This window comes from Anarhichas minor, unplaced genomic scaffold (genome assembly GCF_050575085.1).
Source record: "Anarhichas minor isolate MPS153535 unplaced genomic scaffold, ASM5057508v1 ptg000041l, whole genome shotgun sequence".
In the NCBI taxonomy this organism is placed as follows: Eukaryota; Metazoa; Chordata; class Actinopteri; order Perciformes; family Anarhichadidae; genus Anarhichas; species Anarhichas minor.
Genome location: NW_027466487.1, coordinates 2,811,548 through 2,839,503, shown reverse-complemented (window position 1 = coordinate 2,839,503; position 27,956 = coordinate 2,811,548). Strand labels below are relative to the sequence as shown.

Here is a 27,956-nt window from a genome sequence, read left to right as displayed (position 1 = left end):
TTTGAACAGTTGATCCATTAGTTTTAGCTTTTTTAATCATTATTACTCAGCCATCACGCTTGCTAACCAGTAGACCTATTCAGACACGTGTCTTTTTTCTTTCTAGCTAACGTTACTCTACAGTCTACAATCACACCACAAGCAACTTCACAAGTACGCATGGGGAGAATCACTCATCTACAGCAAAAAGAAGTATAATCTCAGGTCCTTCTGTTACAACAAAAGAGCACTGACTTATCAAAGTTATTTATTATATGAATAAAACTCATACGAAAACACATTGAGCCATACAGAGAGGAAATATATACACAAAACCATACATGGCTGTCATAAAAAAAATATCAAACCATCTGAGGCCATCACGTAGTGTAACTAGCACACTGCAGATGTTCTCATAGACTTTAAACAAGTTTTATTCTTAAAATAGTGATGAAATAAATACAAAAGCAAGATAACTTAGGACACCAGCATTGATGTTAACAGTGTCTTTGGATTTATTTTTGTGTGTGTCTAATATGAAAAAACAAGGTGACAAAAATGGAGCTGTGTAATATAAATGCAAGGAGAATACATTGTCTATTCCTTTCATTCAGTCTTCACAGCCATTACTTATCAAAACAATCAATATTTAAGATATTTACAATCAAAGATGGTTATTAGGAAGAGCTAAGATTGGTGTTTTTATATTTCACAGAATGCTTCATTTTTGTGTCTTCTAATGAGATTTAAAACATCACTGGTGCAGAATATATCCTCAGTGTACATAACTACCAAGGCTACGTAGTGACTGCAGCAGAAAAAGAAGGAAAAAAACAACAACAGTACAAGGCAAAAAAACTTGAACAATCAAATGAGTAGTTCCCATCTACACATTTAAAAAAGTCTTCTTAGCAACTGAAAGCATCGTTGGAAAGATTGATAACCCTTAGTTTGGTTTCTTGGGTTTCCTTCTCTTTTTAGGCGGGCACTTTGCATGGAAATGATCCCAAACGAGGAGAGTCACATCATGGCGGAAAGCAGTGTTGTTGGACCGTCTCATTCTGGCAAAAATCAACTGCCATACCAAAGAGATTGCTGATGTTGTAATTCATGAAACAAGGCAATTTAAAAATGATAAATGTTATGATCTGAGCCGTATTGGTTTACAATAGCACGAGGAAGGCTGGTATTTTTTAGAGGCAGTGGAGGATAAATCTGATTTCTGTCCAAATAACATGTAAACAGTGGTTTTTAGAATAATCACACTTGTGCAACACATGTAAACACATCATTCTGTTTCTTGTCAATACGAATACCAACAGTCATTGTAGTTCTAATCCAACATGACCAAGTTTCTGCACTGTCCATTGAGCAAGGCATAAGGCTTGACCAGAACTGAAAACGTTGTTCCCTCAGTAGTGGCAATGAGAGGTCGTAACATACTGTATATTGAGAGTTTTCATTGCCGCTGGTAAAATGGTGATTTGCTCAGTAGCGATAACCGACACATCCCAGGAGATTCTTTCATGCAGTTGGATCAATGTAAAATCAAATGGTGACATAAACTGGGGCAAAGGAAAGTGATACAACAATATGTTTTGCTCTCTTAGTTAAAAAAACTAAATCACAAGTGTCCAACAAAGCAATCATGAACCATTAGTGACATCCTCCAACAGTGACAGAGGTGTTAATGTCAGAGGGCCTTCCTTGTCATTTCAATGAAAGTTCTTCACTTGAGTCTGTTAGTGTCATACGTGTGTTTGAGGAGCCTTCAGACCAAAGAAACGCCCTGCGTGGGGCAGTTAAGAGCTGTGACCACATCGGGCCTCTCAATGCGGGCCAGTGCAGAACACAGCAGTCCCAGAGTGGAACCTTCTTTCTGGGCCCAGTTAGAGAGGAGTGTGTGAGCAGGAGCCTCTCCATGCTCAAACAGGTCCAGCTGTTCAGGCTCATAGCCCAGCGCTGCGCCCAGCTGCCTCCACCCTCGGCCCCCTCCCTCCTGCAGCAGGCGCTCCACCTCTTCCTGTCTGTGGGGGGGTAGGTTGATGTACAAACGGTTGTCCTGTTTGCTGTCCCTCTTAGTACCTGTGGAAACACAAAAACACAATTGTGCTTGTACTTAAAAACGATAGAAACTGCTTTTCAATAATAATAATAATAATAATTATATAATTAATGGATATTAAACTCCAAATGACATGGCAAATTAAAAGCATAGGTCTAACGATACTTTAGAATTCTAAATTGCATCGGTGTGAATAGAAAGCTTCTGTGTCATTATCCTTGTGGGGAACATCGGGAAAATAAAGGTGCCCTGTGGAGTTTTCTTGTAAATAAACAAACTTATATTTAGATTCAGTGTGTCTTTCCAAAACCCTTGGTGTGTATCTTTGAGGCCTAACAAAGTTACTTCCTCATAAATCATTTCCAAAGCCAATTTTTGAAATAAAAATTATGCTTTTCACTGGCACATTGCTATGTTTCTTGGTACATTACTGCCACTGACTGTTGATCTGTGCTGGGATAGCCTGAAGCTGGTACCTGGCAAGCACATACATAGACGTTTTTGTGGGTTTGCATAATATACAAGAAACAAATGGGTGACCCACTCACAAACACACTGCTCAATAGCCCTGCTAGTGGGCAAATACTCCACAGGGTACCTTTAAAAGAAAGTGGAGAAGAATAGTGCTCTGTCTGGAACTGAATTTTCCTTTTTCTAATAGGCTACAAAGCCTTTCTATTAGAAAGTACCAGTCATTTGAAGTTTATTAGACAAGGGCTGTGTCTGCCTCACCTTTGCTGGGCTGGTTGTCCTGTAGGCTTTGAGAGTCCAGAAATACACCACTGTCACTTTGGAGCTTTTCTCCCTCCGGAGATGCTCCCAACTCAGCTGCACGGGCCTTAGAAAGAGCCCTCTTCTGTTTACAGGATCTCCAGCTGAGCAGAGCCGGAAAAGACAAATGTCAGTAAAGCTACACAGAGTGAGCTTTTTTTAATCTTGTTATTTTCATTACATCCATTTAAGGATCAGGACCCATTGCCTAGTGAAAACTCACCATTTATAAGCCACATAGAGAATCAGACCCAGCACCACGGCAGCCAGAACAGAAACGTAGGCCAGAATGTTGTTGCTGCCTCCCTCATCCTGCGGTGTAAACGTATCCGTTCCCGGGGCCGGACTGGTCTCCCCCTCCTCAACACCTGGCCAGCGAGGAGCATCAGACCCACCCAGAGGAGGACGAGACAGAATGTGCAGCTTCTTATCTATTGAGAATGAGAAAGGGAGAGACATGTCAGGGACAGTGTCATTGCATCTGCACATCAGAAACACATTTGGGCTGCATAAATTAGGGGCCTGAAATAATTCCATAGAAGCCTGTACGCCTGAAGTAATGATAGCCTCAGTCATCCTGGTCCCCTGGGGGTTTTGAAACCTTTCATTGTCCCTGTTTTCAGCCTCGTTCTCCCTCCTGCGGTCTGACTATTTTAGGATCAAACACTACACGGTACTGTGCTGACCTCTCGGGGGTCAAAGGGTCATGACATATGGACCCAGAGTGTGTACAGACGACCTTACTCCTGGAGAGCGAGTGTAGCCATTTGGGAGGAGGCGGACTAGTTGTCAGGGTCAGCAGCCTCCCTTGGCCTTCAGGTTCTTGGGGGCAGTTAACCTAAAGACCTGTCAAGCTCATACCAATTGGATTACAGCACTTAAGTGGGCTCTTTTTTCACTGCTCATGTTTCTCAGCTCAGAGAGTTGAGATGAGGAGTGGATGCAGGTGTTGGCCACATGTCCTTGTATTCTCAGAGACCCTCCCACTCCCTGTCCCCCTCCCTTTGGCTCATTCTTTTATCTTTTTATCTTTAACCATTGCTGCTTTCCCATGCATAAGATCTGTAAGGGATAAGCCTGGCACTTCTACTGGAAAATTCCATTAAAAAAACAAAACCAACAATGCCTTAGTCCGTCCAGTAATTTACTCAAACAGCCCATTTTAGAAAACATTACTCAAACAGGAGAACATTGTTTGTTGGAGACAATTTTCAGCTGCATATTTGGAGCGCTGGTAAGAATTCACAGCAGCAGGACAATGACTGTAGAATTGATTCAAATTTACTACAGTGCCCGTGTAGTTTTTGGACAACATTGTAGGTGTATGGCACAAAGGCATGAACTATCAGGTTTGGCTACACAGAGAACACTTGTTTGTTTGTAGGATCAACGTATTATTGATGTTTTGTGTGTTTTCATACAGACTTGGATTTACAAATTCAATGTATTTTCTCACTCTTCATTACAACTCACCCATGCACAGTGAGTCAGAGTTGGGCATGCAGTGCCGGATTTCCACTTCACTGTCGGAGCACTGGGTGCAGGTCTGGCAGGGTTTGGTGCTAATACGCTCCTCAGAAAATGTTCCCGGGCCACAGATCTGGCACTGCGTGTCTCCCTGGGGACCACACTCCCGGATAACTCCCTCACTACGAGTGCATTTGGAGCAAGGCGCGCACAGGTTGTGGTTGCTCAAAAAGAAGAAGCCGTTGTCACATTCACATTGTGTGTTTTGAGTGGCAGAGCAAGAGGCCACCATGGGAACACTGAGTGGGCACTTCGCACAGGGAAGGCAAGGACCGAGATCTTCAGATGAGGAAAACGTTCCTGGGAAACAGATAACAAAATCAGTGTCAGTCTGGAGTCTTTCTCTCACAAATATCAGCTGCAATGATGATACGTGGTGCCATTTAAATCTTCCAGCCTCTTGAACAGATGACAGAGATAATGATAAGGCAGGTAAAACATATTCCACATTGGTGCAGTAACATTAGATTTCAATAGCTTACCCTGTGGGCATGGTGTGCACTTGGTATCCTCTTTCAAACAACCCTCCTTCAATCCGAAGCCAGCAGGACACAGACTGCAACACTGCCCTGATTCAGTGAACTGGCCACTGGCACAGGCATCTCCAAGAGCAATCTACAGCAAATAAACGACAGTTAGAAAAAAATACCACCACTGTGTGGCTCAACAAATACTATTTCACCTCTCAGGCCGTTAAGAATCATCAGTCACCGGGTTCATATTCAATTTAGGTAGTCGCCAAAAAATAAAACCAAACAATCGTTTTTTTTTTTCTTTGCAAAGACATTTTGTTGCTTAAACAACATGCAGAAAATCAAAAACACACAACCCACATCCCTGTGCAATTGAAGAAGCAGGGAACAGGGCGAACTGTAAATTGCCTTTTTCTTATCTTTCTATCAGCCTCAGTTTTCACCATTAAAGTGCTCCGAGTCCTTATCTGCAAGTGGGTAATGGAGAGCCCAGCTTGAGTTATGACATGAGGGATAAATCAGACATTCCTAACGGCCTGTGCAGCGGGGCTGGTGCCTGTCAGGAGTGGCTGGCTTTAATCAGATGGCTTTAGACCAGTGGAAAGAATAAGACATGAAGGGGTGAAGAAAAACACTCAGAAAAGGAGGAAGGAAGAAGTAAAAAGAGCTTCCGCCCTCCCACTCATTCCAAATCATCGTGAGTGACATTGTGTAACTGTGTGTGTGAATACAGTGTATGTGTGTGTTTATTTCTTGACATCAGAAAGGGGGGGGGGGGGGTAATATAATGGAGACGGTTCCAGCCCCAGGCAAGGGTGTCAGTTAACCAAGGCTGCCCAGCATGCAAGTGTCTGTATGGGTGAGAGGGGTCCTTTGAAGTTGCAGGTGTGTCTATACGGAGGTCAATATTTCGCTAACTCACTCTGCACAGCGGCATCTAAAACATGCACACATTTAAGGGAGATTGCCCTACTCGGCCTGAGGGCTAACAAGAGCAAACAGATGTCTAACAACTAACCTCCTGCAAAGGGGAAAAGTAACAGCTAAACAATCCACTGATGTCTCTCTTTGTCTCTGAAGTCTGCCAACAAACACAGGCAACGTGTGTGAACCTGTTGAGCCTCCAACAAAAAGCCCACCAGAAACACACACACACACACACACACACCATGCCCCTGGTATGGAAAACACTGAAATGTTCCATGCTGATACTACAGGAGAAACAGCTTTGAAACGGCGCTCGATCGCCTCGTTCCAAAAACAACAGCCAGATTTACTGCAGCACTTAGAGGAGCCTGATGATATCTAAGCAGCAGCCACAGAACCAGATCAGAGGTATTAGGGTGTCAGGGTGGTAGGATCCAGCAGGCAGGAACCAGCAGGGTGTTTGGACTCAGTAGACTGTGACCGAGTCTGGACTTGTAGCACGAAAGCTCCCCGGTAACTGGTTGGTCCACTCCGTGTGAAAGATGGAGCTGCCCTGCTAACACTAGCTAACCTTTTAGCCCTCAATCTATGCTTTGGTAAATATTTGGTGACAGTGGCTCTGTTTTATTTTTACCTCCAGCTTGGATTTCTGTCATCTCACAGGGCCTGGTGTGAGTCAGGGTAGCTCTGTAAGCCTGCCTGGAGGGCAGGAACTGCCAAATGCTTGGCACTCCAGCCACTGGTGCACGGTGTGCAATAAAATATTTAGTCCGTGCCCCACTAGAGACGAGTGGGAACAGTGATCTACTCAGTAGAGGTATGACTAAGTCATTATCTACTATATACAGTATACAAAATAGTACTTTGGGTACCACTTAATGTTTGTTGGTATGAGAAAATATGTCAGTGTGCAATTCATATCTAAAACACTTAATACTGTAATGAATCGATAAAGTTTAGACTGTCTGATTTTAAACTAAATTATCATTACTAAATTATCATTACAATAAATCTGCCTCATCACAAAAATGTGTTATGCTTCCTTACTTTTATGCTTTTCTTTTAGTTTTTGTAGCACCAGAAGACAAAATCAAACTTTAGTGGTACATAAATCAACAATATCCTACTTTGCTGTTGTATCCAATTCTCAAGCAAAGATGTATTTACCTAAGAGTATTCAGTCTTCAGAGAGTCTGAAGGGGAGGGGGCTGCAGTTGCTTTTTCCATTTAGGTAAGAAGCTGCAATCTGAAGGGATTCCCCAGTGAGAACAGACGGACCACCGAGCAGCACTGCTCAGCATGCTTTCAATGGGGCTCTCAACTCCACGGCTGCTGGAGTCACTCAGTCATCGTGGATCACACACACACACACACCCACCCACACACACACACACTTCATTTCAGTCTGAAACATTTTCTGTGCCCTTTTGAAGTGAGACCACTTTGGAAGCGTATAGGCTGAAGTTTCCACAGTTAAGCGAATCTGCGTGAAAATAAACACACAAAGGGATGCTCTCTCTCCCTGAGAAGACAGCGACCCTCATGAGCCTTCTTGATCTGGCTGTGACGGCAACAGATAGAGGTCTTTCAGCAGAGACAGCCTGAGCTGAGGGAAAGTTGTCAAAGCTGCACCCCATCTGCACTGATTACTGTCATTAGTATACAGGGAGCATAAGGGACAAATTAAAGGACATGGGTGTCTTTCTTTTTTTCAGACAGAAAGCTTACCCGAAACTATGATCCTGAATCAAACAAGACAGCACACAGTGATATGTTAACCTTTAATCTACTGATTTTCAACAACACACCACAGAGTTAAGAGGCAGTTTAAATTCCTAAATGATCCTGAAGTCTGGCCCCCACGGAGATCTGCCTAACTAGTCTATGGAAATTCAAATGACTGTGGTAATAAACTAAACTACCCCCCCCCCCCCACACACACACACACACACACACACACACACACACACACACACACACACACACACACCACAAACTGGGAGTAAATTGTGATAATTGCTTCGCTCCGGATATTCAAACTCTATACTGAAAGCGAGGCCAGATTTTCGCCAGGAATTGTCGTAAGCAACAAACATGGCAACATGTAAAGTAAAGTACAGGCAATATGAGACGAGTAGACATTCATGAAGACTGTGCTCACATATTGTCTTGACTTCTTCACTAAATCATCCAGTGAGTAATAAGAGAATAATTTTGCCAGCATAAATACTTTTCAGTGGGCTACAGAAACAAACTTGAAGTCACTGTGTTAGTTTGGGAAACAGCATCTTAGATTTCAAAAGGACACCTTTTTGGATTGCACACCCTTATAATGAGAGAGAGATACACATCTTTTTAAGAGCTAAGTACTTTGATCTAACAAAAGTGTTTGACTCTGAGGAGCATGCCCAGACAGGACTACAAGCCCCATGGGCTTTTTGAGGTAGATGAGTGTCAAATTATTGTCTGCAACTGTAGAGGCAGGAGCCTTCTTCTCACACGGATCCCGGCTTAATAATATGCTATCAAACGCCGCTGAAACTATAATTTGTTGATAAAATACCTCATTTATCACTGTGTAGGTGCATAATCGTGGTTAATCGTGTGCTACAGTGTTTTGTTCTCTCTGCTATTCTAAATGGTTTGGCTCATTCTCGTCTATAGAGTCTGCACAGACTTCCAGGATGTTTTGTGAAAGTCTGCATCAGCCAGATGTGCAGTGGGTAGGCCACAGTCCAAGGTAAGCAGCATTAAAGCAAAAAATAAGCCTTCACTCTTCTTTAGTCATGAGAGACTTTAAAAGAAAGACAGGATGAGATGTAATCTGATTTGTGCTCTCACTCTTTCCACTGGTATTTGCCAACTATAGAATGGCAACAAACTTAGTCGCCAACAGGGGCCGTGTGACACAGCCTTAGTGAAATAGGGCGCTGTGGTGTAAAACACATTTCCTTTGGGAACAATGGTGCAAGACTGAACTCGGTGATGAAGCTTATGGCTGCTAGTGTGACGCTATGATGATGAGAGTGAGAAATGAGACTCGACAGATTATGGAGGCTGTGGAGTAGTAGAGGTATGTGTGTTTGTAAAGCAGTAATTAACAATTGCTTACTTTTAAGAGCACAAGCGCGCAGATGACAAACGGTCTCATGTCGGCAGTCTCCAAAATCCTCCTCGATCTAAAGCGAACAGTTTGGTTCGTCTCTTTCAGTCTGCAACCTTCAGCAATCGCAGAAAAAGTGTCATCGAAACGTCCACTTCTTTAAATCTGAAATGCGTTGGTTCCGCAGACGGGAAAAGTTTGCTCATAGTCCAGTGATCAGAAGTTTTTACGCACGAGAAAGCGGCTTCAAAACGCAGGCGGTGTAATCCGTAGATTCTCCCAGTTGCTTCTTTCAACGCATTCCCTGCTGATACCGTGTAAGTTAACACAAAGTTTCCTCTGTTTCAGCAGGCAGGATGCACGGTCTGCCACCTCTCCCGCAGCTTTGAAACAGATGAGACAGGAAAAAAAGCTCCTGGAAGCTCTCCTGGGCCTTTTCTCCTCCCATCTCCTCATCTTTCAACGTGGCTTCGTGATTGGCTGCATCCCTGCGACGCGCTGCTGGTTTACAGCAATGTAATGTAAGAACTGCGATCAAGTCTTACATTATTACTGCAAGTGTGTGTGATTATGTATTCATACGACTGTTATACACTCGTAGCTGCTAGTGGAATCAACAAATATGTGAACATATTACCAAGCAGGAAGATAATACATTCAACACTGAATGAATGAACGGGACATAATGAAATAAAAACAAATACAAAAATAAATACAGACAAAATATCAGTGGTGGAATGTAAGTACATTTACTTAAGTAGTCTACGGTACACGAGTACAATATATCTTGGTACTTTACTTGAGTATTACTATTTGATGCCACTTTTATTCTTATTATACATTAATTGGCTGAGTGGTGCTCGGACAACAACCTGGTCCTGAACACCGCCAAGACCAAAGAAGTCATAGTGGACTTCAGGAGATCCAGGAAGACCACACCCTCTCCACTCTACATAAGTGGGGAGGAGGTGGAGAGGGTGGACAGTATCAAATTCCTGGGGCTCCACATTACTAAAGACCTCACTTGGTCCCTGAACACATCACACCTGGTGAAGAAAGCCCAGCAGAGGTTCTTCTTTCTGAGGAAGCTAAAACAAGCTGGCCTGCCCCCTGGACTTCTGGTTAACTTCTACAGAAGTGTGATCGAAAGCATCCTGTGTATGTGCTTTACTGTGTGGTATGCCAGCTGCACAGCAGAGAACAGGAGGGACCTGGCCCGTGTGGTTAGCACAGCACAGAGGATTGTGGGAGTTACCCTGCCGGACACTGTGTATGCTGGCCGCCTCCAGAAGAAGGCCAGAAACATCTGCACAGACATCACACACCCGGGTCACTCTGTTTATTCCATTACAATCAGGAAGGAGATACAGGACCATCACAACCCGGACCAACAGGCTGAGGAACAGCTTCTTCCCCAGAGCGGTTTCCTCCATCACCCCCCCACCGCCACCCACCACCCCACCCAGCTCACACCGGACAGTGCTGAAACAAATATAGTCAATAACACGACACTGTAACCAAGCACATTTTTCACTTTGAAGCCATTGACGCCTGTGCTTTATCTTGTTTTATCTTGTATATATTTATTTAATGTCTTGTTTTTAAATCGTCTTGTCTTAATGTTTTTATACACCTTTTAACTGTTGCTGCTGTACTGACTGATGAGTCGCCAACTCAATTTCGTTGTATGTTCGTACAATGACAATAAACATCCTTATCCTTATCCTAATTTGTAAAGTTACTTTACATACAAAACGTTATTATACAAGTATATTGCATTGTAATATATTAAACTATCTAACCATGTATAAAATAGTTAAAATACTACTTAAACATAAATGCATCAGTAACACTAACATTGACCATTTTACTGCTACTTTTGATACATGTTGCTCATTAATGTACCTTAACTTAAATAACACTTTTTTAATGCTGGATTTTTAGTTGTAATTTTTTTTATTGTCATACTTTTATTTAAGGATCTCTCCACCACGGCAAATATATATAAACGAACCATATGATGTATTTTAAAAGTGCTATTTTATACTGCTTGCTTTCACAATAACAATTGTATTTTGTCTCAATCTGATTATTTGTTTTGTTGTGTCTCATTTATTTATTTATGTAATATTTAACACTTATGGCATCATGGTTGCTGGCAGTGTTTACTCAAGTATTGCACTTAAGTAAAATATTTAGGTACTTATACTTTACTTTACATGTTAAGCTACTTCTCTCCACTACATTTAGGAGGCAATGTTGTTCTTTTCACTCCACTACATTTATCTGACAGGTTACTTTGCAGATTCAGAATATTAATTAAAAATATAATAAATGAATGGCTTGTATGTGTAACAAAGTATTTATACACTGTGATATTACTCTACTTGAGTAAAAGGTCTGAGTACTTCTTCCACCACAGGTTGCTGGGACCTCTCCTGTTGGAGGATCCACGAGTTCAGATATATAATAAAGAATTGGAATGATTTTATAATATATCAACAAAAACCTCATTAAATTGAGCTCTGTGAAATGACACCATTTTACAATCCTACAGGGATACTTACATAGAGCTGTGATCAGTTGTTATCAGAAACAAAAGAGAGCATGTGAATCAAACAAGATGCTCTGAAGAAGAAGCATATGTTTGATCTCAGCAATTCAAAAGATTAGAAAACCAACGCAGGGTAAATTACACACCTTGTAAATTCTAGTGAATGCATCGCAGGGGGGGCTGGAGACTTCAGAGGAAAACAAATGGAGAGATCTCTCAGACACAATACTACTTGCACTTCAAAGCCGACTGGGGGATGAGAGGAGACAGACAGGATGTTCCTGTTCTGATTAAACGCCAAGCCTTAATTCAGTCACATGGAATTCTCTTTTCTCTCGTTCATACACACAGACGGGCAAAAAACTCCTACTTACTTAATATAGATTGTCAGTTTATACTCCCTTAATAGTAAGTATGCATGGCTTAAGTGCCATCCTGAGACTTGCCAAGTGTCGTTAGAAGTCTTACTTTGCTAAAACAAGTGAGAGAAAAACTGTTACTGTTTTAATTTGATATATTTATTTGATCATTTATTAGATGTTTTCACCAATGAACTGTAAAAATGTCCATCTTGCCAAGTAGTTTTAGTCTATTATGGGTTTTGAAATGTTATATTTTGACATGTTTCCAATACAAATCAACTTGCTTCAAGATTTTATTTTTAATCAGGTGTATATATTTTTTATTCTAGTGCCGCAATCTGCCTTCTTCTGTTTCGAAATATTGGTAGATTTCTTTTAATGGCAACATGTTGTATTAATCTTATGACACTGGTTAACTTTTCACTTGTTTTAAGAGAAAAAGCAATCAGACAAGTAAACAGTTCCCCTCCCTTCTTTATTCGTTGCTTGGCTACGTCATCTCGCTGTGGGGCCGCAGACTCTTTATCTGAGGCCCGAGTTCCTCTGTGGTCATACATTCATGGCAACGATAAGGCAGCTACAAAAAAAAAACATGATTATGCTGTTCACAGGCAGAGGAGGAATCAACCAGAGGGGGAGAGGACGAGAGGGGGGGAGGGTTGAGGTCGTTGACGGAGGCCTGTTTGAGGGTTGCTGCGGTTCTTGGCAGGAACAACTTGAGCGACACCAAAATTGCAGCATTTCACGACATCCATCCCCTCAGTCTGCAGAGGTCAGAGGGAGATACTGCCAATAAGCAAGAGCAAGGTGTCAACCCCTCCCACCATTGTCAATGGAGCCACATCAGAGTGACTGCATCCCTCTTCACCCTCCCACTCCACTTCCCTTATTCACTATTCTGTGGTTTGTATTTGACTGGGGGTCTTCAGGTTGGTTTTATCACCCGCCTCACCCCTCCCCACCCCTCTGAATTGTATCCCCAGAGGTGTTTATGGGGAGGCCGACAGGATGTTCGGCCCACCAGGAGATCAAAGTCTCCTCTTCAAGTAAATGTGCTGTTGCTCACCGTGACCTTTTCAACTGTAATAGAGTTAACGTCACAGATGCATGTGAGACTGGGATTACAGTAGAGGAGCTGGATGATCTACATTGCAGCAGCGGATCAGTTTCCTTCCCGTTGTGGTTCACAAACAAGAATCATGGCTCATTTTTCAGTAATGGGCGACCATACTCAGGATATGGGCAGCGGTTCATAGAAAAGAGGATTCCTGAATTTAAGTGAGCAGGGACAATTATTGGCCATATTAGGATCATTTCAAGAAGGAGCATTAGCACAAACAATCACGATTCCCACTGTCATGTTAAAGGCACAGACTGCTTGATTTTTAAAAAGCAAAGTGTATTTTCAACATCTTTAGAGAACACAAAAGCTAAATTACAATCCAAATTCAAGGCAGTGCTGACCTTCAGCAGCCTTTTTGTCGGATCACTTTGAATCTAAATCAGGACATTTGAACAAAAAATATTACTAAAAACATCACAACTTCAACTTATTGTTTTGATAGAGGACTGCGATTGTATTTAAGACCCAATGCTTAATTTATTAAAATAAAGACTATTACTGCATAATTAAGTGATATATTACATTAACAACTAGTGTAAACTGGAGCAGCGTTATGAATCGATATCATTATGCACAATAGCAAATTATCAAATGTGTGCTTGAGCTGCTTATTCAAACAAACCTTTAGATTCACAGACGGTATCTCATCTTCTAGTTGTACGATTGGAATAAAATGTGATTTTAGACAGCCTCAATGTCCTGACTTTGTGTATTTCCAGAGTGAAAAGCAGATGAATTGATAAGTAAACATTTTAAATAGTCTCCTCTTGCTTACACTTAAGGTATTTTGAGCATCACTTACAAAGACTAGGTCATTTGTATGTGCGCGCCATGTTATGGGAAATGTATTCTCCCAAATAGTTCCCTTTGTCTCTGTCCCGTCATGACACTGCATAACAACCAATTTGTTCCAACCGCAGCAAAAGAAGCTGGCAGGAAGTGAATTCCTCTGCAACTCACTCACAGACTTACGCTCACATGGTTCAAGAGTCATCATTGTCTTCAGATGTTCCAGCGCTTCATAAAACAGTACAATACCAGTACAGGCAAGTATGTGCTTCCAACAAACAGTTTATGTGTTCATTAACAACATCTTATCCACATCCGAGTCATATAGAGTAGTACGGTGTGTTTAAATCAAATCAGCAGGGGTACAGTCTGATACAGTGATCTCACATAGAAATAGATGATCGGAATTCAGTGTTTAAAAATGGCTCAAGACACAAGCTAAAAAAAAAGGCACTTTCAGATGAATTAAACAGGGATATAGTCGTGTGATGAACAGAATAATAACAAAACTCTTACAAACGCATTATGTAAAGGTCTTCACTCCGTTGTGTTTAAGAAAGCAGAAGGCACTCATGAGTTTCATTGCATTCAAACTCCACAGTTATGATACAAAAAGTGAATATGTTTCACATACTTGACCATTAAAGCCGTTATTGCTTTAATTGTAACAGTTTTGCATTGCGCAGAGCCTGAAGGAATGCACGATTACACACTGCGGTATTGCGGTGCACTTCTGCTGCCAGGATCAGCAAATCTTTACCACGACCGCTGAAGATCACAACACAGCATTGGTTCAATTCAGTGACCAGTTACCCCCCCCTGTATCTTTCTTTTACAAAGTCAACCCCCATGTGGTATATAACAGTATTGCAATGTGGAAATCTCAAGCAACACCTACAGCAGTTTCAAGTTTCCAGGAGTTTTGTAAAAAAGGTGCCATTGCCAAGACAATGGGTTTGGGACAACAGACAGGACAGAGATCACAGCTGTTCCTCTGACAAGAAAGAAGCCAAAGAACACGGAGCCTGGAGAGTTCACAGCGTTGCTTCTCTCTGTGTCTGATGCTGCATGTGCATCAGCATGAGTCACATCCCTGAAATGTGACTCACTGTTCAACAGCGGTTCACAGCCTCAAACACTGAGCTCTTCTCCGTCCACAAAAACAAGGCCACTCTTTGGAATGATGCTGATTAAAAACAGTACACAACAGTAAATGAAATACACAATCAAATATAAAACCGTTTAAGAATAAAAAAAAAAAGTGCACAGTGTATAGGTGTTCTCTCAGAGAAATCAGTGGCTGAGGAGGATAGTTTCCCAGCTTGTGAAGGGAACGAAGGCCTTGTTGAGTCTGCCGAGCGTCTTGGTTGTGCAGGTATCTGCAGCCTGCAAAGTCCTCCACCGTTGCTCATCTCATTGACCAGCATTCCCAGTGGGATTATACTCCGTTTCACCCGCCGACACCAGAGAGATGCGGCGTGTTGAGCCCCAAATGCGACGGGAGAGTTGTCCCGAGCGAACCTGAGAACAGGAGCGGGAAGCATGTTAATCTTCACTTGAGGGCTAAAACGGAGACGTTAGACTAAAGACGCTCAATTATCATTTGAAAAACCTGGTTTTCAACAAGCACTTAGCATATGATTAGCCCCCCCCTCCCCTTCTCCTCACACACTCACACATACACACATACACTGCCACCCAATTGCCACATCTCACAATCACTTGAAGTCTTGCTTCTCACCTCCTCTGGCTTCCCTGCCCCCACCACAATCAACTTCCCGTCCTCTAGTCCCACTAGGATGTGGCTGCACTCTTTGGTGACGGACACACTCCTCACAGGAACTTTCAAGGCCAGGGGCGCTACCGGAGCGTCCAGACTGTCAATCAGAGAAGAGTTAGAATGAGGAGCTAAACTTTAGACTTAAAGTTGCTATACATGCTGCACTTATGCAGCTATGTTCTCAATGTCTTTACCTGCATAACTCTCGTATGTGGAGACTGCCCCCCACGGTCCCAATGATGATGTGTTCAGACACCAGGTGGAGAGCGGTCACCTCCTCCTCCATGGTGAGGGAGGACAGCAGACAGCAGTTTACTGAGTAAACATGAATGGAGTACTTGCCCTGTAGAATAAAGCAGTATTTTGTTAAATGGCGTAAGCAGGTTGAGAAACTTGTTTGCGTGTGTGTTGGTCCATACACTGTACCGTACGCATTAAAGTACCTTTCTATGAGAGCGTTCCTCCAGCGAGGTTTGTACCACAATGTGGCCCTCCATGCCCACCTGGAGCTCGGAGATTATGGCAGGTACACAGCTATCACCAGGAGGCCGCAGCGTTCGCAGGAACTGGCCTCGCCGAACAGTGTGCACTATCACAGTCCCATCCTGGCACACAGTGAACAGCAAGGGAGGGTCAGTGAAGGTGCCATGTAAACCGTTCTCTACTTTTTGTGCACGTTTCTTTTTAGTTTCCCAATGCGAACCAAAGCCACATGGACCACAAGTTGCTAGTTTATTGGAGTCTTGGCAGCCCGTCAACAGAGTCTTTAATAGATCAATGTAAAGCCCCTAAAACTACAGCTAGGCATAATGGACTCGTATGTTCCAAGACTCTTTTCTAATTTAACCGGTTTAACCAGTTAGGAACTCATGAAAAAAAAAAGCTCAAAATGAGAGTCAGCTGAGAGTTTGCCCTTGCTTAATTTGGTTACGTCATGCTTTTCAGTTTTGAACAACTGCTGGCTATAGGATAGCAACATCTGTCTCATCTGGGGTTGTATCTGGTAGAGATTACATTCTCACTTCTAATGAGCAACATCACAGTTTGCTTGGAGAACATCCAAGTAGTGTTTTCAACCATTTTGAGGCTATTTGCGTCTATTTCACACCCGCACAACCCTGCAGACCTCAAGCCATTTGAGAGAACATTTAAAAAATACTTCTTATATAATAGTTTACTACAGAGCGGAAAAGGTTAGTAGAATTCAAGAATTATAAAATAATACGATATGTGCCTTTTATTGTTGTATTTATAACATAAACGTCCGATTCATGAATAATGAAAACAATAATCAGTTGACATTATTACTTTTTGTGCAAATTCAGCGTATTTGTATCAAGCTTATAACTGTTCATAGCATGCGAATTTGCTGACCTTTGACCCTGAGACAGCCATGTCCAGTTCAGTGCTGATGGCCACACAGGTGACCTCCTGGTCATGTCCACAGAGGATCTGCACTGGCCGAGGAGACAGACCGCTGGAGAAGCCGCCCTGAAAGACAAAAAAAAAAAAAGCAAAATCCATATGTGAAGCCACAGCTTTGAGCGCAGCCTCTAATCACGCACACGTGTGCAAGCGATTTGAAGATGTGTACCTCCTGTAGAACCTGCCACACTATACAGGATGTGTCCCTTGAACCAGAGATGAGGTAGATGCCACAGAGATCCAGAGCCAAGCAAGTAACGACGTCTTTGTGGAACACATACAAATGTAAATAAATATGTGACATGGAAACAAAGAATATACAGTATATATATATACACAAGTCAAACATATGTAACTGAGAACTCACCAATGTGCCGGCAGATCCTGCCCACCAGCTTGCCCTTCCCCAGCTGGGTGACACGGAGACTGCAGTCCCAGTGTCCTCCACTGAACAGCAGGCGGCCGTCGTTGGACACCACCAGCACCTGAGCGCTGATCTCCACCCCGGGAGAGAACGGGCCGCTCAAGAACCGCTGCGTTCTGCACCACAAAGCGGGGTTGGAAAGATCAAAGTCAGAAACAATAAATGAGAGTGAGCTGTGGCCTAAATGTGGAGGAGATTTATAATCGGCACATTAAACTGTCATGACATCTGCAAATTACAACCATCCAGTGTTCAAATCCCTCTTATCCTGATTTATGTTGCCTTTATGGGATCCACGTTCAAGGTCAGTTTAGAATAAGAGCCGAAATTAAATTAGTTAAAACAGTCTTTGAAGCTCCACAGACAAAGAGGGATCGTGCTTCCATCCAGCTGTCAGGGAAGTTTTATGGATCTTTGGATATGATGTGAGGTAAGCAAGTTATCTCTGACTCAGTTGAGTAAAAAAATAATATCCATCAGAAAAGTGAAAGTACTGAGAAAGTTGTTACTGTTGTTTTAGAGACAGCTTATGACATTCCTCGGTAAAAAATATCATCAGTATATATCATAAACCAGAAAAACGTAAATATGTTTTCTGAGGACTCTCACTTGGGATTAGTCATGGTGGGGTCCTTAGTGAAGGTGAAGTAGTTGGCGATGTTTTTGTCGTAGGGCAGCCAGCTGTGTGTCCCTATCAACCCGTTTGAACTCACAGTCACCTGGAGAGAAAAAGTGCCATCAAACAAAACCTCAACTATTTAAATCCAATGTTTTATAGTTGTAATGATTGTGTTGAGTTTTACATGCGGCCCTTGTGAAAGTGTTTAACTGAACCGTACCAGCATATCTGAGCCCTGGATGATGAAGGAGCGATTCTGGCTCTTTGGTACCACTGCCTGGACCAGAGGAAGGCCATCGCTTACCACCTGAGACAAACACACAAGTTAACACATACATACAAGTCAACACAATACTAGTTATTTATTTAGAGGAATAATGAACCCACCTCCACAAATGGCCGGAGTTTGTCGAGCTGCTCGAAGATATTCGGAGGCATAGTGTCCAGGCGGGCCAGCCGCCTAGATGCGTTCTGAGCCGACATCCGAGGAGGATGAGGCTCCTGGTTCCGAGATAGGAAAGTGGTATAAAACTGCTACTTTTTAAACAGAACGTAACAGCATTTTGTCGATAATCAAGAATTAGTCTGGGAGTTGTACCTTAAGGAGCTGACACGGAGTCTGTCCAAAGTTGCTGATGATGCCTTCCAGGGCCTTGCGCTCGGTCTCATTGGCAATCGCATCCAAATCTACTGCACCTACAGGAGCGCCAAACAAGAGTGAGTCTCATATAAGAACACAAAGAAACACTGCTCATGTGTAAAGACGGAAGTGAAATATGAGACATCAGGAGCTGAAGACAAAAGAACAATCCATCCATCGGCTAGTTAGAAAGAGTATTCACTTCTGCCTTACCCTCATAAGTGCAGTAGTAGAAGACATTGAGGGCGTTCACTGCCTCATCGCCTCTCTGCTTGAAACCGAAGATCAGGTCAATCCACTCATGGAGGTGACTGGACACATGCTCGCACTCCTAGAGTTTAACATACAAGTTGTTGGAAAACAAGTGCACGATTGACAAGCAAAGTTTGAAGACTGTACAATGTATGTGCAGACTCACCAGGGCCTTCCTGTGTTGCTTGATGAAGTCTTCTCTTGATGACGCCCAGCGAGGCAGCAGAACATCCGCCACTGGGTCCTGAGATATCTGCAAATGTCCCAGGTCAAAGCCTAAACAAAAAACGCTGCATTAGGTTCTTTCATAAAAGAATATTTGGAAGTCGAAGCTGCTTTCAAGCTGTCGATTTGCCCAAAGATTCAGTCTTCCTCACCGTTTATGTTCTGCAGGAATTCTGGGTAGTAGAAGAACTCCGGGATGAGCTCTTTGACGTCAGCCGGACTCTCCATGCGAGCCTGCCAGGCTGCTGCCACCGAGTGGAACTGTCTGTCTGCGCAGTCAAACCTAAACAACGGCGACGAAACGTATCAACATGAGACCGCAGTATACATTTTATAAAATATAATGCACGAGCCAGCGTCCCCACCTGCCGCTCTGCAGCTGGATATGCAGAGTTGTGAACGGCTCCATGCGGATCATGTAGTGCATGACTCCTGCTGCATTAGAGTAGTGTGTGCCATAGTGGAACTTGTCAATGGTGCCTGTTGAGTCCTCAAAGCTCTCATATCTAGTGACAGACAGAAAGAATTGATTTAAGATACGGAGGGTTTAGCATTTTTACCTCCTTATCTATAAAATGATGCAACCTCGGTTGATCTCCAACCCTTTTAGTACAACCAAAATCCCACTGTCATATAAGCGCTTACTTTTCTCTGACATTCTGTGCATGGCGGGGGTTGACCACACCTATGGGTTTGGACAAGTCTCTGAAAACTGACGGGTCCTCCAGATCCAGAATGGGCGAGGTATAGTCACACAAGATCCAGGGGAACTGAAGAGAGAAAACACAACAATTGCAACATGATGCCTTTGTTATTATTAATCCTTTTGTCATAAAATGATAAGAAAGTAAATATATATACATAAATATAAGCAGTGCACACTGTGAGGGGAGCTGGAGTGTACTCACCACAGGATACTGAGACAGGTCGTTGTAAGTGCGTCCAGAAATGGTGTTCAGTTGCATCAAGTACTCAAAATTGGAGATTTCTCTGAATACCCATTTCTGTTCAACACATCAACATCAGATTGGTCCAACACAATCAGCAACATTCAGATCAACTTCACAGAGCAACTGACTTTAGTAACTACCTGTGTAAGTCCAGATGCCTTCAGTAGCTCTTGGGGGGAGCGAGAGCCGAAGTAAAACAGGTTGGGGGGCCGCAGTCCCAGGATCCTGGAGTACACTTTGTTTCGTACCTGTGAGGGCACACATTAAGAATTTAAAAACATCTATTTGATTCTAATCACAGTGCGGAAGGAGTTCAATTTGATCTGAGCATCACCTTCTTCTTGAAGTTAATGAAGTAGTGAGACTGGTCGATGAAGAACAGCTCCAGGGCAGATCGTCGCAGGTTGTAGCGCCTCAAATGCACTTCTCTGAGCTGAGACAGAGGTCTCTTGAAATCAAACCCGATTCCTAATGACACAGGCATCATTCACTTCCGTAAGAACCTTTTGAAGAACAGTAAAAGAAGATGGGTGTGATGTTGACGAGCGCATATTTTCTTACCTTCCTCCGTCTCTTCTTTCTCACTGCTGCCATCATAGAAGTACAGATGGTGGGTGGTAACCTCCAGACGACCCGGAACAACCGCCACGATAGTGATGAGCTCACAGTCTTCTGACAGAACCAGTTTTTCTTTCTGGCTCTCGTCCTCTCCCTCCACCCTGACAGCACGGGAGAAAGGTTAAACCTTTGCATATTCAAGGGCTTTCAAAATGTCTTCAAGGCCTGTTTGGAGAAATTATTTTATGGCCCACAGACAAGCTGTAAGCTGTTGACACCGGCATTAAAAGTTACGCAAATGAAAGTCTCACTTGTTATCCAAAAAGACGAGGTCTTCTTCTCCTAACTGATCATCCTCCATGTCGCTTACTTTTGCTTCCTTTGCAACAGCCAATAGGAGGGGTTCAGAGCGAGGGCTGTCAGCTCCTGAAGATCACAAAAAAAAACATCTTCAGTGCATTTTGCTTAGATTAAAAAAAGAGCGGAGACAATATGTTTCTAACCAGTGACATACCCATGTTGTCCCTCAGGGCACTGGCCTCACTGTGAGGATCATAGTTGTAGTTGGGCACAAGTTTGAGACGCATCTTTGAATAAGTCTCTGCATTGGACAATTTCAGCTTCACCTCTGGTTGAACTCTGGCAAAAGACGGCAAAAGAAAAAGTAGAATTCAGCACATTCTGGACAGCTATGAAATGCAAAAGGACATTATGTTTTCAGATAACTGTTTTACTCTCATAGTGAATTAAATCTTGGTCAGAGAGATTATTTTTTTTATTTTCTTTTTAAAAGCTTACTTGTTGGCCCAAGCTCCTCTCTCACTAGTCAAAAGCCTGCGGAGAGCTCTCCAGTGCTGCCACACCACCCCCTGGTGACTGGAGCTCTGCTTCTGACAACTATGGTACCTGTTGTTCTCAATTCTGACTCGCTTCAGGTGGGGGTCCACGATCACTTCCTGCTTTCACACAAACGCACAGAAATGTGAGATCAGTGAAAGTGAAAGGTTTAACTCTGTATTCTTAGCAAGCTGTGACATGATGGCTGTTGCATGAAGCGTGAAAGTTTTATAACCTGAAACTTGGACTTGCTGTCTGATCTGTCCTTGTCCCTTTTAAAGGCTGTATTCATCAGGTCATCGAAGCACGAATTCCAGAAATTGGACATGATGTCATGGCTCCTCCCAAACGTGTCCAGCTCGTACTGCTCCATGGTGGGCTGAACCTAGAGGTGGGCAGAAGTGGACAAGTCAAGAAAGTCAAAAACCTTCACGCAAGAATCAGGCAAAAAATAAATAAAAACACATTTAACGTAGAAAAAAAATGATGTACTAAGTAAAAACAAATAAAACAAAAAATTACGAAATATAACTAAGATAATATGCCACTACAACTTGATACGAATGACAAGCTTTCATTTCTGTTACGTTTCCCATAAGCCATGATTTTACATTTAAATTTTTTAATATGATAACTTACAAATTCCTAAAGGAAGAACACGCATGTTAGATGCATGGAACGGGATGATTCTCTTTGTTCAAATGAGAGACAGGACTGGAAATACACTTCCCCATTTCTTTAACAGTTTCCCCTTATCTATTTATTGTATTAAGAGGAGATATTTTCTACAACTACCACACAGTTTAAAGTCACCTGCTGTTTTCTTCTTCCTCCCTACTGCTGTACCACTTCATGCTAAAACCATGAAGTCGGATACACATACAAAAACCTATAGAACTACCCCAAACATTAAAACAAATTGTAAATTGCAAACAGACACTTAGACATGCATGCTTGAGAAATCAGTCCGGGCCAAGTTTCAAAACAGTCAAGGCAGCCAAAGTTATGCCACACTGACTAATGTATTGCAGGACCTGTATACTAAAGTAATCTAAACGAAACAGATTTATGAACGTCCACTGTCACACAGAGCAGTGAAAAATCCACCTCTCAGCTGGATGTGAGCGAGTCTGGCATCAGTTTCAAGTGTGAGCATAAACTGGTCTCTGCTTAAAATACATTGAGGGGGCAGCTAGAAAGCAATTTAGGGAGTTTAGGGTTGTTTTTTTCTACTTTCTAAAGTTGTGATAGCAGTTCTAAAAATGTGGATTAGATTCCTCAGCCTAAGACCAGGAGGCAAGATTGCGAAAATCCTGAATGTACACTAATGTGACAAGGAACAGAGCCAGCAGTATCTCAGAGAGGGTTGTTGATTATACCTGCCTAGTCACACAAAAGACTCCACAGACTCCCTAAGCATCTATTTTTAAATGCACAGCCAAAACACTGACCTGCTGCTGGTAAAACCCTTGCCACTCCAGTGTGTGACAGTAGGCCTTCAGGTCCTGGGCGAAGGTGGTGCTGCCGTTAGTGACGGGCAGGTTGGGGAGTAGGTTTTGGAGAGTGACGGGGTCGGCATGCTGGTCGAGCAGTGTGCGCACGACGGGCACAATCTGGGAGAAAGTCTCTGCCTGTCCACAGCTGGTGCTGTCCACTACGCCTCCGGGCCACAGGGGGGCGCCCAGCTGCCCCAGCAGGAAGCACACCTCCTCCCAGCTCAGACACAGCACCGTCTGGAGGAGGCTGTGGAGCTTCACGTAGGCCATCACGCACACCTGAAGAGGGGAAAGAGGCAAATCACTTGCTATGCTTCTAACTCAGAGCCTGTCCATGCAGTTTATAAAGAAATATGCCGAAAAGAGTACTGTGCAACTTTGGAGATGAACTCAACCAGCAGTATGTACTGGAATGCCTTATGGTCAGTTCCTTTATGACCGCTCTCACAATCCTACAGAGAGAGCAACAGCAGCCATAACTCTGAGAGGAGCTGCCCTTTCATACAGAACACTCCCTAATATGAGTGACTGCAATATCTTTGAAAAGAAACCCATAGAAGGAATGGTATTTCTAAACTGGCTTTATCAGAGTTCTCTTATCAAGTTAAATAAATACTGTACCCCCCTTTTTAATTTATTTCCAGCTAAATTCAATCGCACAGGTGTTCGGGTTGTGAAAGACATGTACAGTGAGAAACAGTAATGGTTGGTGTACTGGCTCGGTGATGGACAAGTTGAATGTGCAGCTGACCTGTGAGTGCTGCTGTTTGATATATCCAGTGATGATACGCAGGCCAATCTGGGCCATTTCCTTCAGTTCTGTGTTCCCAGGGCTACCAGGGGTGCTATGCCAGGCCTTCAACTTGTCCAGCAGGTTTACCACCCCCTCAAATATCTGAAATACAACAAAAAGCGTCAACAAAAGGATTGAACAAAAAGGCTAGACCTGTTTCCACACCTTGCAGCATCTACGACAACCTAAACCCATTTAGGACATCATATACAGCTTAACCCGCATTTAAAAAGATGAATCAGATGCTACCTACACCCAACCATGACTCTCCACCCTTCAGTAAGACATGACGGGAACATCTTCTCTGACATTAAACATAGTAACTGCCAACGACCACACCCAGCTGTCCACACTTTGTGTTTAATGTTTGACAATCAAGGGTTAATATTACTTATTATTATTTAGTTATCCAATGTAACCATCAACATTCTATCATCATGACAATGTAGTCCGACATTCAAAGATTTATTTTGTATCTTAATCATTGTATTTTGTAGCCCCAGCACAAATTATTATGGCTTCTTTAAATAATAAAGTCAAATGACACAATCACTTTAAAGACAACACCCTCGATTGTTCTGCACACAGTGTGTGCCGTCAGCAGGAACCTGCTGCATTGCTTTTTGGCAGGAGAACACTTATAATTCATCAGCAATCTAAATTCCACGTGTGTTCAATAGATCTATTTATAGAAAGCAAACATGCGGCCTGCCTTGCACTGGAACATAGTAAACTCCTACTGCCTGTACTGCACTGACAGAGAAGTCTCACGACTGCTTCTGTCTCACTACCGTAAGCAATTTTCAAAGCCTAATGCCAAGCATGGTGGAGGTTTGTGATCAGCCACTTGAAATGTGATATTTTAGGATTCAATTTGGGCTACAACTCGGTAGGTGTTAAGTCCATGCTGCTGGAATATCATCCAATAGTTCTGGTTGGTTTATTAACAATGTTCTTATATAGTTGTAAGATATAATATCAGGCTTTGTCAGGAATTAAGGGCATATTTACTTCATTGTCCCTCGTGAATTCAAAGTCGACCCAACCTTTATCAAGATGGAGGCGCTCCATAATCATGAAATTACCCAAATAGAATATGTCAGTGGTCCATATGTTTTAGATGGGATAATATGTGATATACCTTTTCACTCCACAGCGTGTGGTTGTCTGTACCCTCAGCAAACAGGAAGTCCTGCAGCAGCCTGAGGAGCCGAACCAAACTGGGACAGAAAGGCAGAGACACTCCCTGGGCGTCCCTCAGGTCGGACAGAGACGACTCCAGCATCATCTCCAACAGACTGGCACACAGAGTGGCAAACAGACTATGAATACATCGCCCCAGTGTGACACAATAACATATCTGAATGTTCAGACAAAAACGTGCCACAGCTGTAGGTGTGGCTCAATTTGTTTTTCCATTGCCAGACGGCTTCATTGTCAGTTCAATGTGCTTGTTAGCTGAGGGCAAGTACATTTGAAATCACCGTCACTGACCTGCGTTTGATGTCATCGGGAGGGCGGACCAGTTGGCAGGAGGAGCCCAGTTTGGTGAGAACAGAAAAGACCTGTCCTCTCTCTCGCCACACCACGTCCTCCGTCGTCTCCGCCCCGCTGCCGCTCCACAGCACGGAGAAGACAATGTTGGTTAGCAGGTTGCACAGCTCTTCCTCAGGGGTCTGCTGTAAAGCAAACAAGACTCAGTCCCACATCCCAGAAACAAATCTTAGACATTAAACTCTCAAATAATGGGCTTGATTACCAGTTATTGGCTAAGCTGAGGAAGCAGCCATACCTGTGGGTTGGACGTATTGGAGATTGTGTCTCCAGTTGGAGGGTCTGTCCCATAGCTGGTATCATCCAGCACGTTGGACAGACTGGAGCTCTTCCTGGGTCTGGCAGGTGGAAAGGGTTTGCAGTGCTCAAGAGGAGATGGTGTGTTTGTCAGACTACCTGCAGGAGTGTGTGTGCCAGTGTCTCCCATGCTCCCTAGCTCCATATCAAACGGGTTGCAAAAGGGGGATTGGGGCTGGTAGTCTCTCCCCTCCTCGTCCGGGCCAGATGTGGGGACATCAACCACGTTGGAGGTGGAGGACGAGTGACTTCCTTGGTACACCGAATCAAAATACTTCAAATGGAGGGAGCCGGTGAAGGTTTTAGGCGTACCGCCACCTCCGCCTCCACTTGGAGGCGACTGGGATAAATCAGAGAATCCATCAGAGATGTGCCGCCGGCCACCTACATCCACCTCATCCTCGATGTCCTGCGAGGTGCGGTAGCTCAGGAAGACGTCCGAGTGCGCGTCTTCTATTACCAGAGCCTGATCCCTGCACAGCGGTGGCCGGTTGTTTGGCTCGAAGGAGCTGTGGGTGCTGGAGCCTGCGATGCTGGCAGCATGGGACTCGTAAAACTCTTTGACATAGAGCTTGGTCAAAACATCCTGCCAGCCGGGCTGCCTTGCAAGCTGCTTCACATAATCTTCGTTGGAGTAGATCAGATGAAAGAGCTGCGGAAATATCAGAGAGGAACAGAGGAAGAGGTTGTTTTCATTACAAGGATGATAAATATGCTTAGGCTGTAACTTCACACTCACAAGTTGACTATGGTTGTTCTAGCAGAAATGTAAATAAGGTGAGCAGACTGACCTTGCGGCAGACGTCCAAGCGGACAGTGAGCTCAGCTCGATGGGATAGACAGACCACAGCCAGGAGATCTCGGAAGTTGAGGGTCGCATCTGTGGGGTGGCAGCAAATTTGATTGCATTTTAAAGTCCTTTGGAGCCTATCTCTTAATCAGCTTTCTGGTATAGATTATGTGTCCTTTATAAACTCAAGAACTATGTAGTATAAATATGTAACAACAGTAAACTCAAGACAAAGTTACGAGTCTCTTATTCTTATCAGTTTAGTTGTTGTGATGAGTTTATAAGCAGCTGTAGATTCTCAGAAAAGTCCTGATGAAGCAGATGAGTTTTTGAACGTTAAAACTGCTCGCTTGACTTCTGACGTTATTGAGAAACACTCAACATTTCCAGTTCACTAGACCCGAGAGACGTTACCTGTAGCAAGGACCTGCTCGTACAGACATCGCACGGTGGTCATGGTTACCGGAATTTCATCAAGGAGACAAACCAGGCCAAGATATCCGAAATCCTTCAGTTTGATGCGCTGCTTGTTGCGCTCAGAAACACGCTCGCTTTTGAGGATTTTGTATAAAACCTGCAACATCGAAGGGAAATTATGTAAGACGTTTTTTTTTAATCTGTTTTGATGATACATCACATGGGAGTTTGCGGTGAAAGGCAAAAATGTGTCAAGTGATAAGCTGAAGCATTCTAAGGAGAGGTTAAGTCTTTCGCTCTCACCCTGAAGACCCGCTCTCTGGCCTCGTCTCCGAAACTTGGAGTGAGCAGCAAGCAGTACAGCTGCTCCACGCCCCAGTCCAGCAGCACGGCCTGCACCTGCTCACGAGGAGGGCTGCTCTTCAAGAGTTCGTAGAGCACATCCGAGGCCCTCACAGCCTGATAAAGAGAGGAGAAGTCATGAGGAACGAGGAGAGAAGTGAATGAGGACGATGAAATGCCAAGAAATATGGATTTAGGGAGGGTTTAAGTTTTAAGTGGTCACAAGAGGAGTTTGAAAGTACGCAGATGCCAAAACATGAGAGTAAAATAGGTGGAGGATCAGGGTTCATTTGGCGATGGAAGTAAAATATCATGCTAAAAAGGTCAAATGATAACAAAATTAAACTCGCTAAAGAAACACAGATGAAACATACGAGCACTACCTGCTTCTCTTCTCCGACAGTCAGAATGTAGGCGAGGACACTGTGAAGGTCTTCTGGTGTAGGAGACTTGAGAAAGTCTTTCAGCAAGGCGAACAGAGAGTTTTGAATCATCTGCTTTTCTTCAGACAGACTGCTGCCATCTCTCTCCACACTATGGCCAAAGGTGTTAGTAAAGACATAAATCAATTATCTTCTTGTGAACAGTGAAAATCATGGTTTAAAAGAAATGAATAATATAGCAATAAGTATGTTTGGACTAACCTTTGAACTATTCAACTCTTAATATATAAATATATGTGTCTTATTTTGCAACCATATTGTGATTGTGAAAGGTTCACCTGTAGAATGTGCGAATGGTATCCAGAACATACTGGACCCCGTACTTCCTCTTCATGCGCTGCTTGCCTTCGTTTATCACAGACGCCAGGTACTGCACGTGGGCTTTGGAAGAAAGAAAAACACTTTTGTCATCTCTCTCCCGTTTTTCAGAAATGTCAAACC

At 43.3% G+C, this 27,956-nt stretch overlaps 2 protein-coding genes across 5 annotated transcripts in view; both read right to left on the bottom strand.

Moving 5' to 3' along the window:
* Positions 1 to 230: 230 nt before the first annotated feature.
* nradd (neurotrophin receptor associated death domain) lies at positions 231 to 9,374 on the bottom strand. Its single transcript, XM_076109235.1, has 6 exons — positions 8,855 to 9,374; positions 4,825 to 4,957; positions 4,289 to 4,642; positions 3,039 to 3,246; positions 2,777 to 2,919; positions 231 to 2,064 (listed from the first exon to the last, which is right to left on the bottom strand). Exons 1-6 carry the CDS (start codon positions 8,891 to 8,893, stop codon positions 1,751 to 1,753), a joined length of 1,191 nt encoding a protein of 396 aa, XP_075965350.1. The 5' UTR covers positions 8,894 to 9,374; the 3' UTR covers positions 231 to 1,750.
* Positions 9,375 to 13,937: 4,563 nt separating this feature from the next.
* Positions 13,938 to 27,956, bottom strand: part of nbeal2 (neurobeachin-like 2) — a 30,453-nt gene continuing 16,434 nt past the window's right edge. For 3 of the 4 annotated variants that reach the window (XM_076109181.1, XM_076109178.1, XM_076109180.1), the window contains 34 exons: positions 27,794 to 27,896; positions 27,456 to 27,606; positions 27,034 to 27,189; positions 26,728 to 26,887; positions 26,315 to 26,403; positions 25,465 to 26,175; positions 25,167 to 25,351; positions 24,814 to 24,970; positions 23,631 to 23,774; positions 22,835 to 23,158; positions 21,619 to 21,768; positions 21,345 to 21,502; positions 21,061 to 21,185; positions 20,858 to 20,972; positions 20,550 to 20,707; positions 20,323 to 20,456; positions 20,129 to 20,236; positions 19,947 to 20,042; positions 19,684 to 19,808; positions 19,404 to 19,544; positions 19,191 to 19,321; positions 18,980 to 19,089; positions 18,775 to 18,892; positions 18,520 to 18,617; positions 18,309 to 18,422; positions 18,142 to 18,228; positions 17,912 to 18,021; positions 17,246 to 17,418; positions 17,048 to 17,142; positions 16,828 to 16,944; positions 15,897 to 16,058; positions 15,648 to 15,796; positions 15,415 to 15,550; positions 13,938 to 15,194 (listed from right to left, as the gene is read on the bottom strand). In XM_076109181.1, coding sequence (XP_075965296.1) covers positions 15,087 to 15,194; positions 15,415 to 15,550; positions 15,648 to 15,796; positions 15,897 to 16,058; positions 16,828 to 16,944; positions 17,048 to 17,142; positions 17,246 to 17,418; positions 17,912 to 18,021; positions 18,142 to 18,228; positions 18,309 to 18,422; positions 18,520 to 18,617; positions 18,775 to 18,892; positions 18,980 to 19,089; positions 19,191 to 19,321; positions 19,404 to 19,544; positions 19,684 to 19,808; positions 19,947 to 20,042; positions 20,129 to 20,236; positions 20,323 to 20,456; positions 20,550 to 20,707; positions 20,858 to 20,972; positions 21,061 to 21,185; positions 21,345 to 21,502; positions 21,619 to 21,768; positions 22,835 to 23,158; positions 23,631 to 23,774; positions 24,814 to 24,970; positions 25,167 to 25,351; positions 25,465 to 26,175; positions 26,315 to 26,403; positions 26,728 to 26,887; positions 27,034 to 27,189; positions 27,456 to 27,606; positions 27,794 to 27,896 — 5,198 coding nt within the window. In that variant the 3' untranslated portion in view covers positions 13,938 to 15,086. The remainder of the gene's footprint in view (positions 15,195 to 15,414; positions 15,551 to 15,647; positions 15,797 to 15,896; positions 16,059 to 16,827; positions 16,945 to 17,047; positions 17,143 to 17,245; positions 17,419 to 17,911; positions 18,022 to 18,141; positions 18,229 to 18,308; positions 18,423 to 18,519; positions 18,618 to 18,774; positions 18,893 to 18,979; positions 19,090 to 19,190; positions 19,322 to 19,403; positions 19,545 to 19,683; positions 19,809 to 19,946; positions 20,043 to 20,128; positions 20,237 to 20,322; positions 20,457 to 20,549; positions 20,708 to 20,857; positions 20,973 to 21,060; positions 21,186 to 21,344; positions 21,503 to 21,618; positions 21,769 to 22,834; positions 23,159 to 23,630; positions 23,775 to 24,813; positions 24,971 to 25,166; positions 25,352 to 25,464; positions 26,176 to 26,314; positions 26,404 to 26,727; positions 26,888 to 27,033; positions 27,190 to 27,455; positions 27,607 to 27,793; positions 27,897 to 27,956) is intronic. The other variant, XM_076109179.1, reaches the window with a different exon arrangement.

Excerpts from the sequence above, each read along its gene's own strand:
- nradd (XM_076109235.1), bottom strand. The coding sequence starts at position 8,893 with ATGAGACCGTTTGTCATCTGCGCGCTTGTGCTCTTAAAA. Across the intron at positions 3,247-4,288 it reads CTCTGACTCACTGTGCATGG|ATAAGAAGCTGCACATTCTG; the intron begins GTGAGTTGTAAT and ends CATTCTCAATAG. Across the intron at positions 2,065-2,776 it reads GGACAACCAGCCCAGCAAAG|GTACTAAGAGGGACAGCAAA; the intron begins GTGAGGCAGACA and ends GTGTTTCCACAG.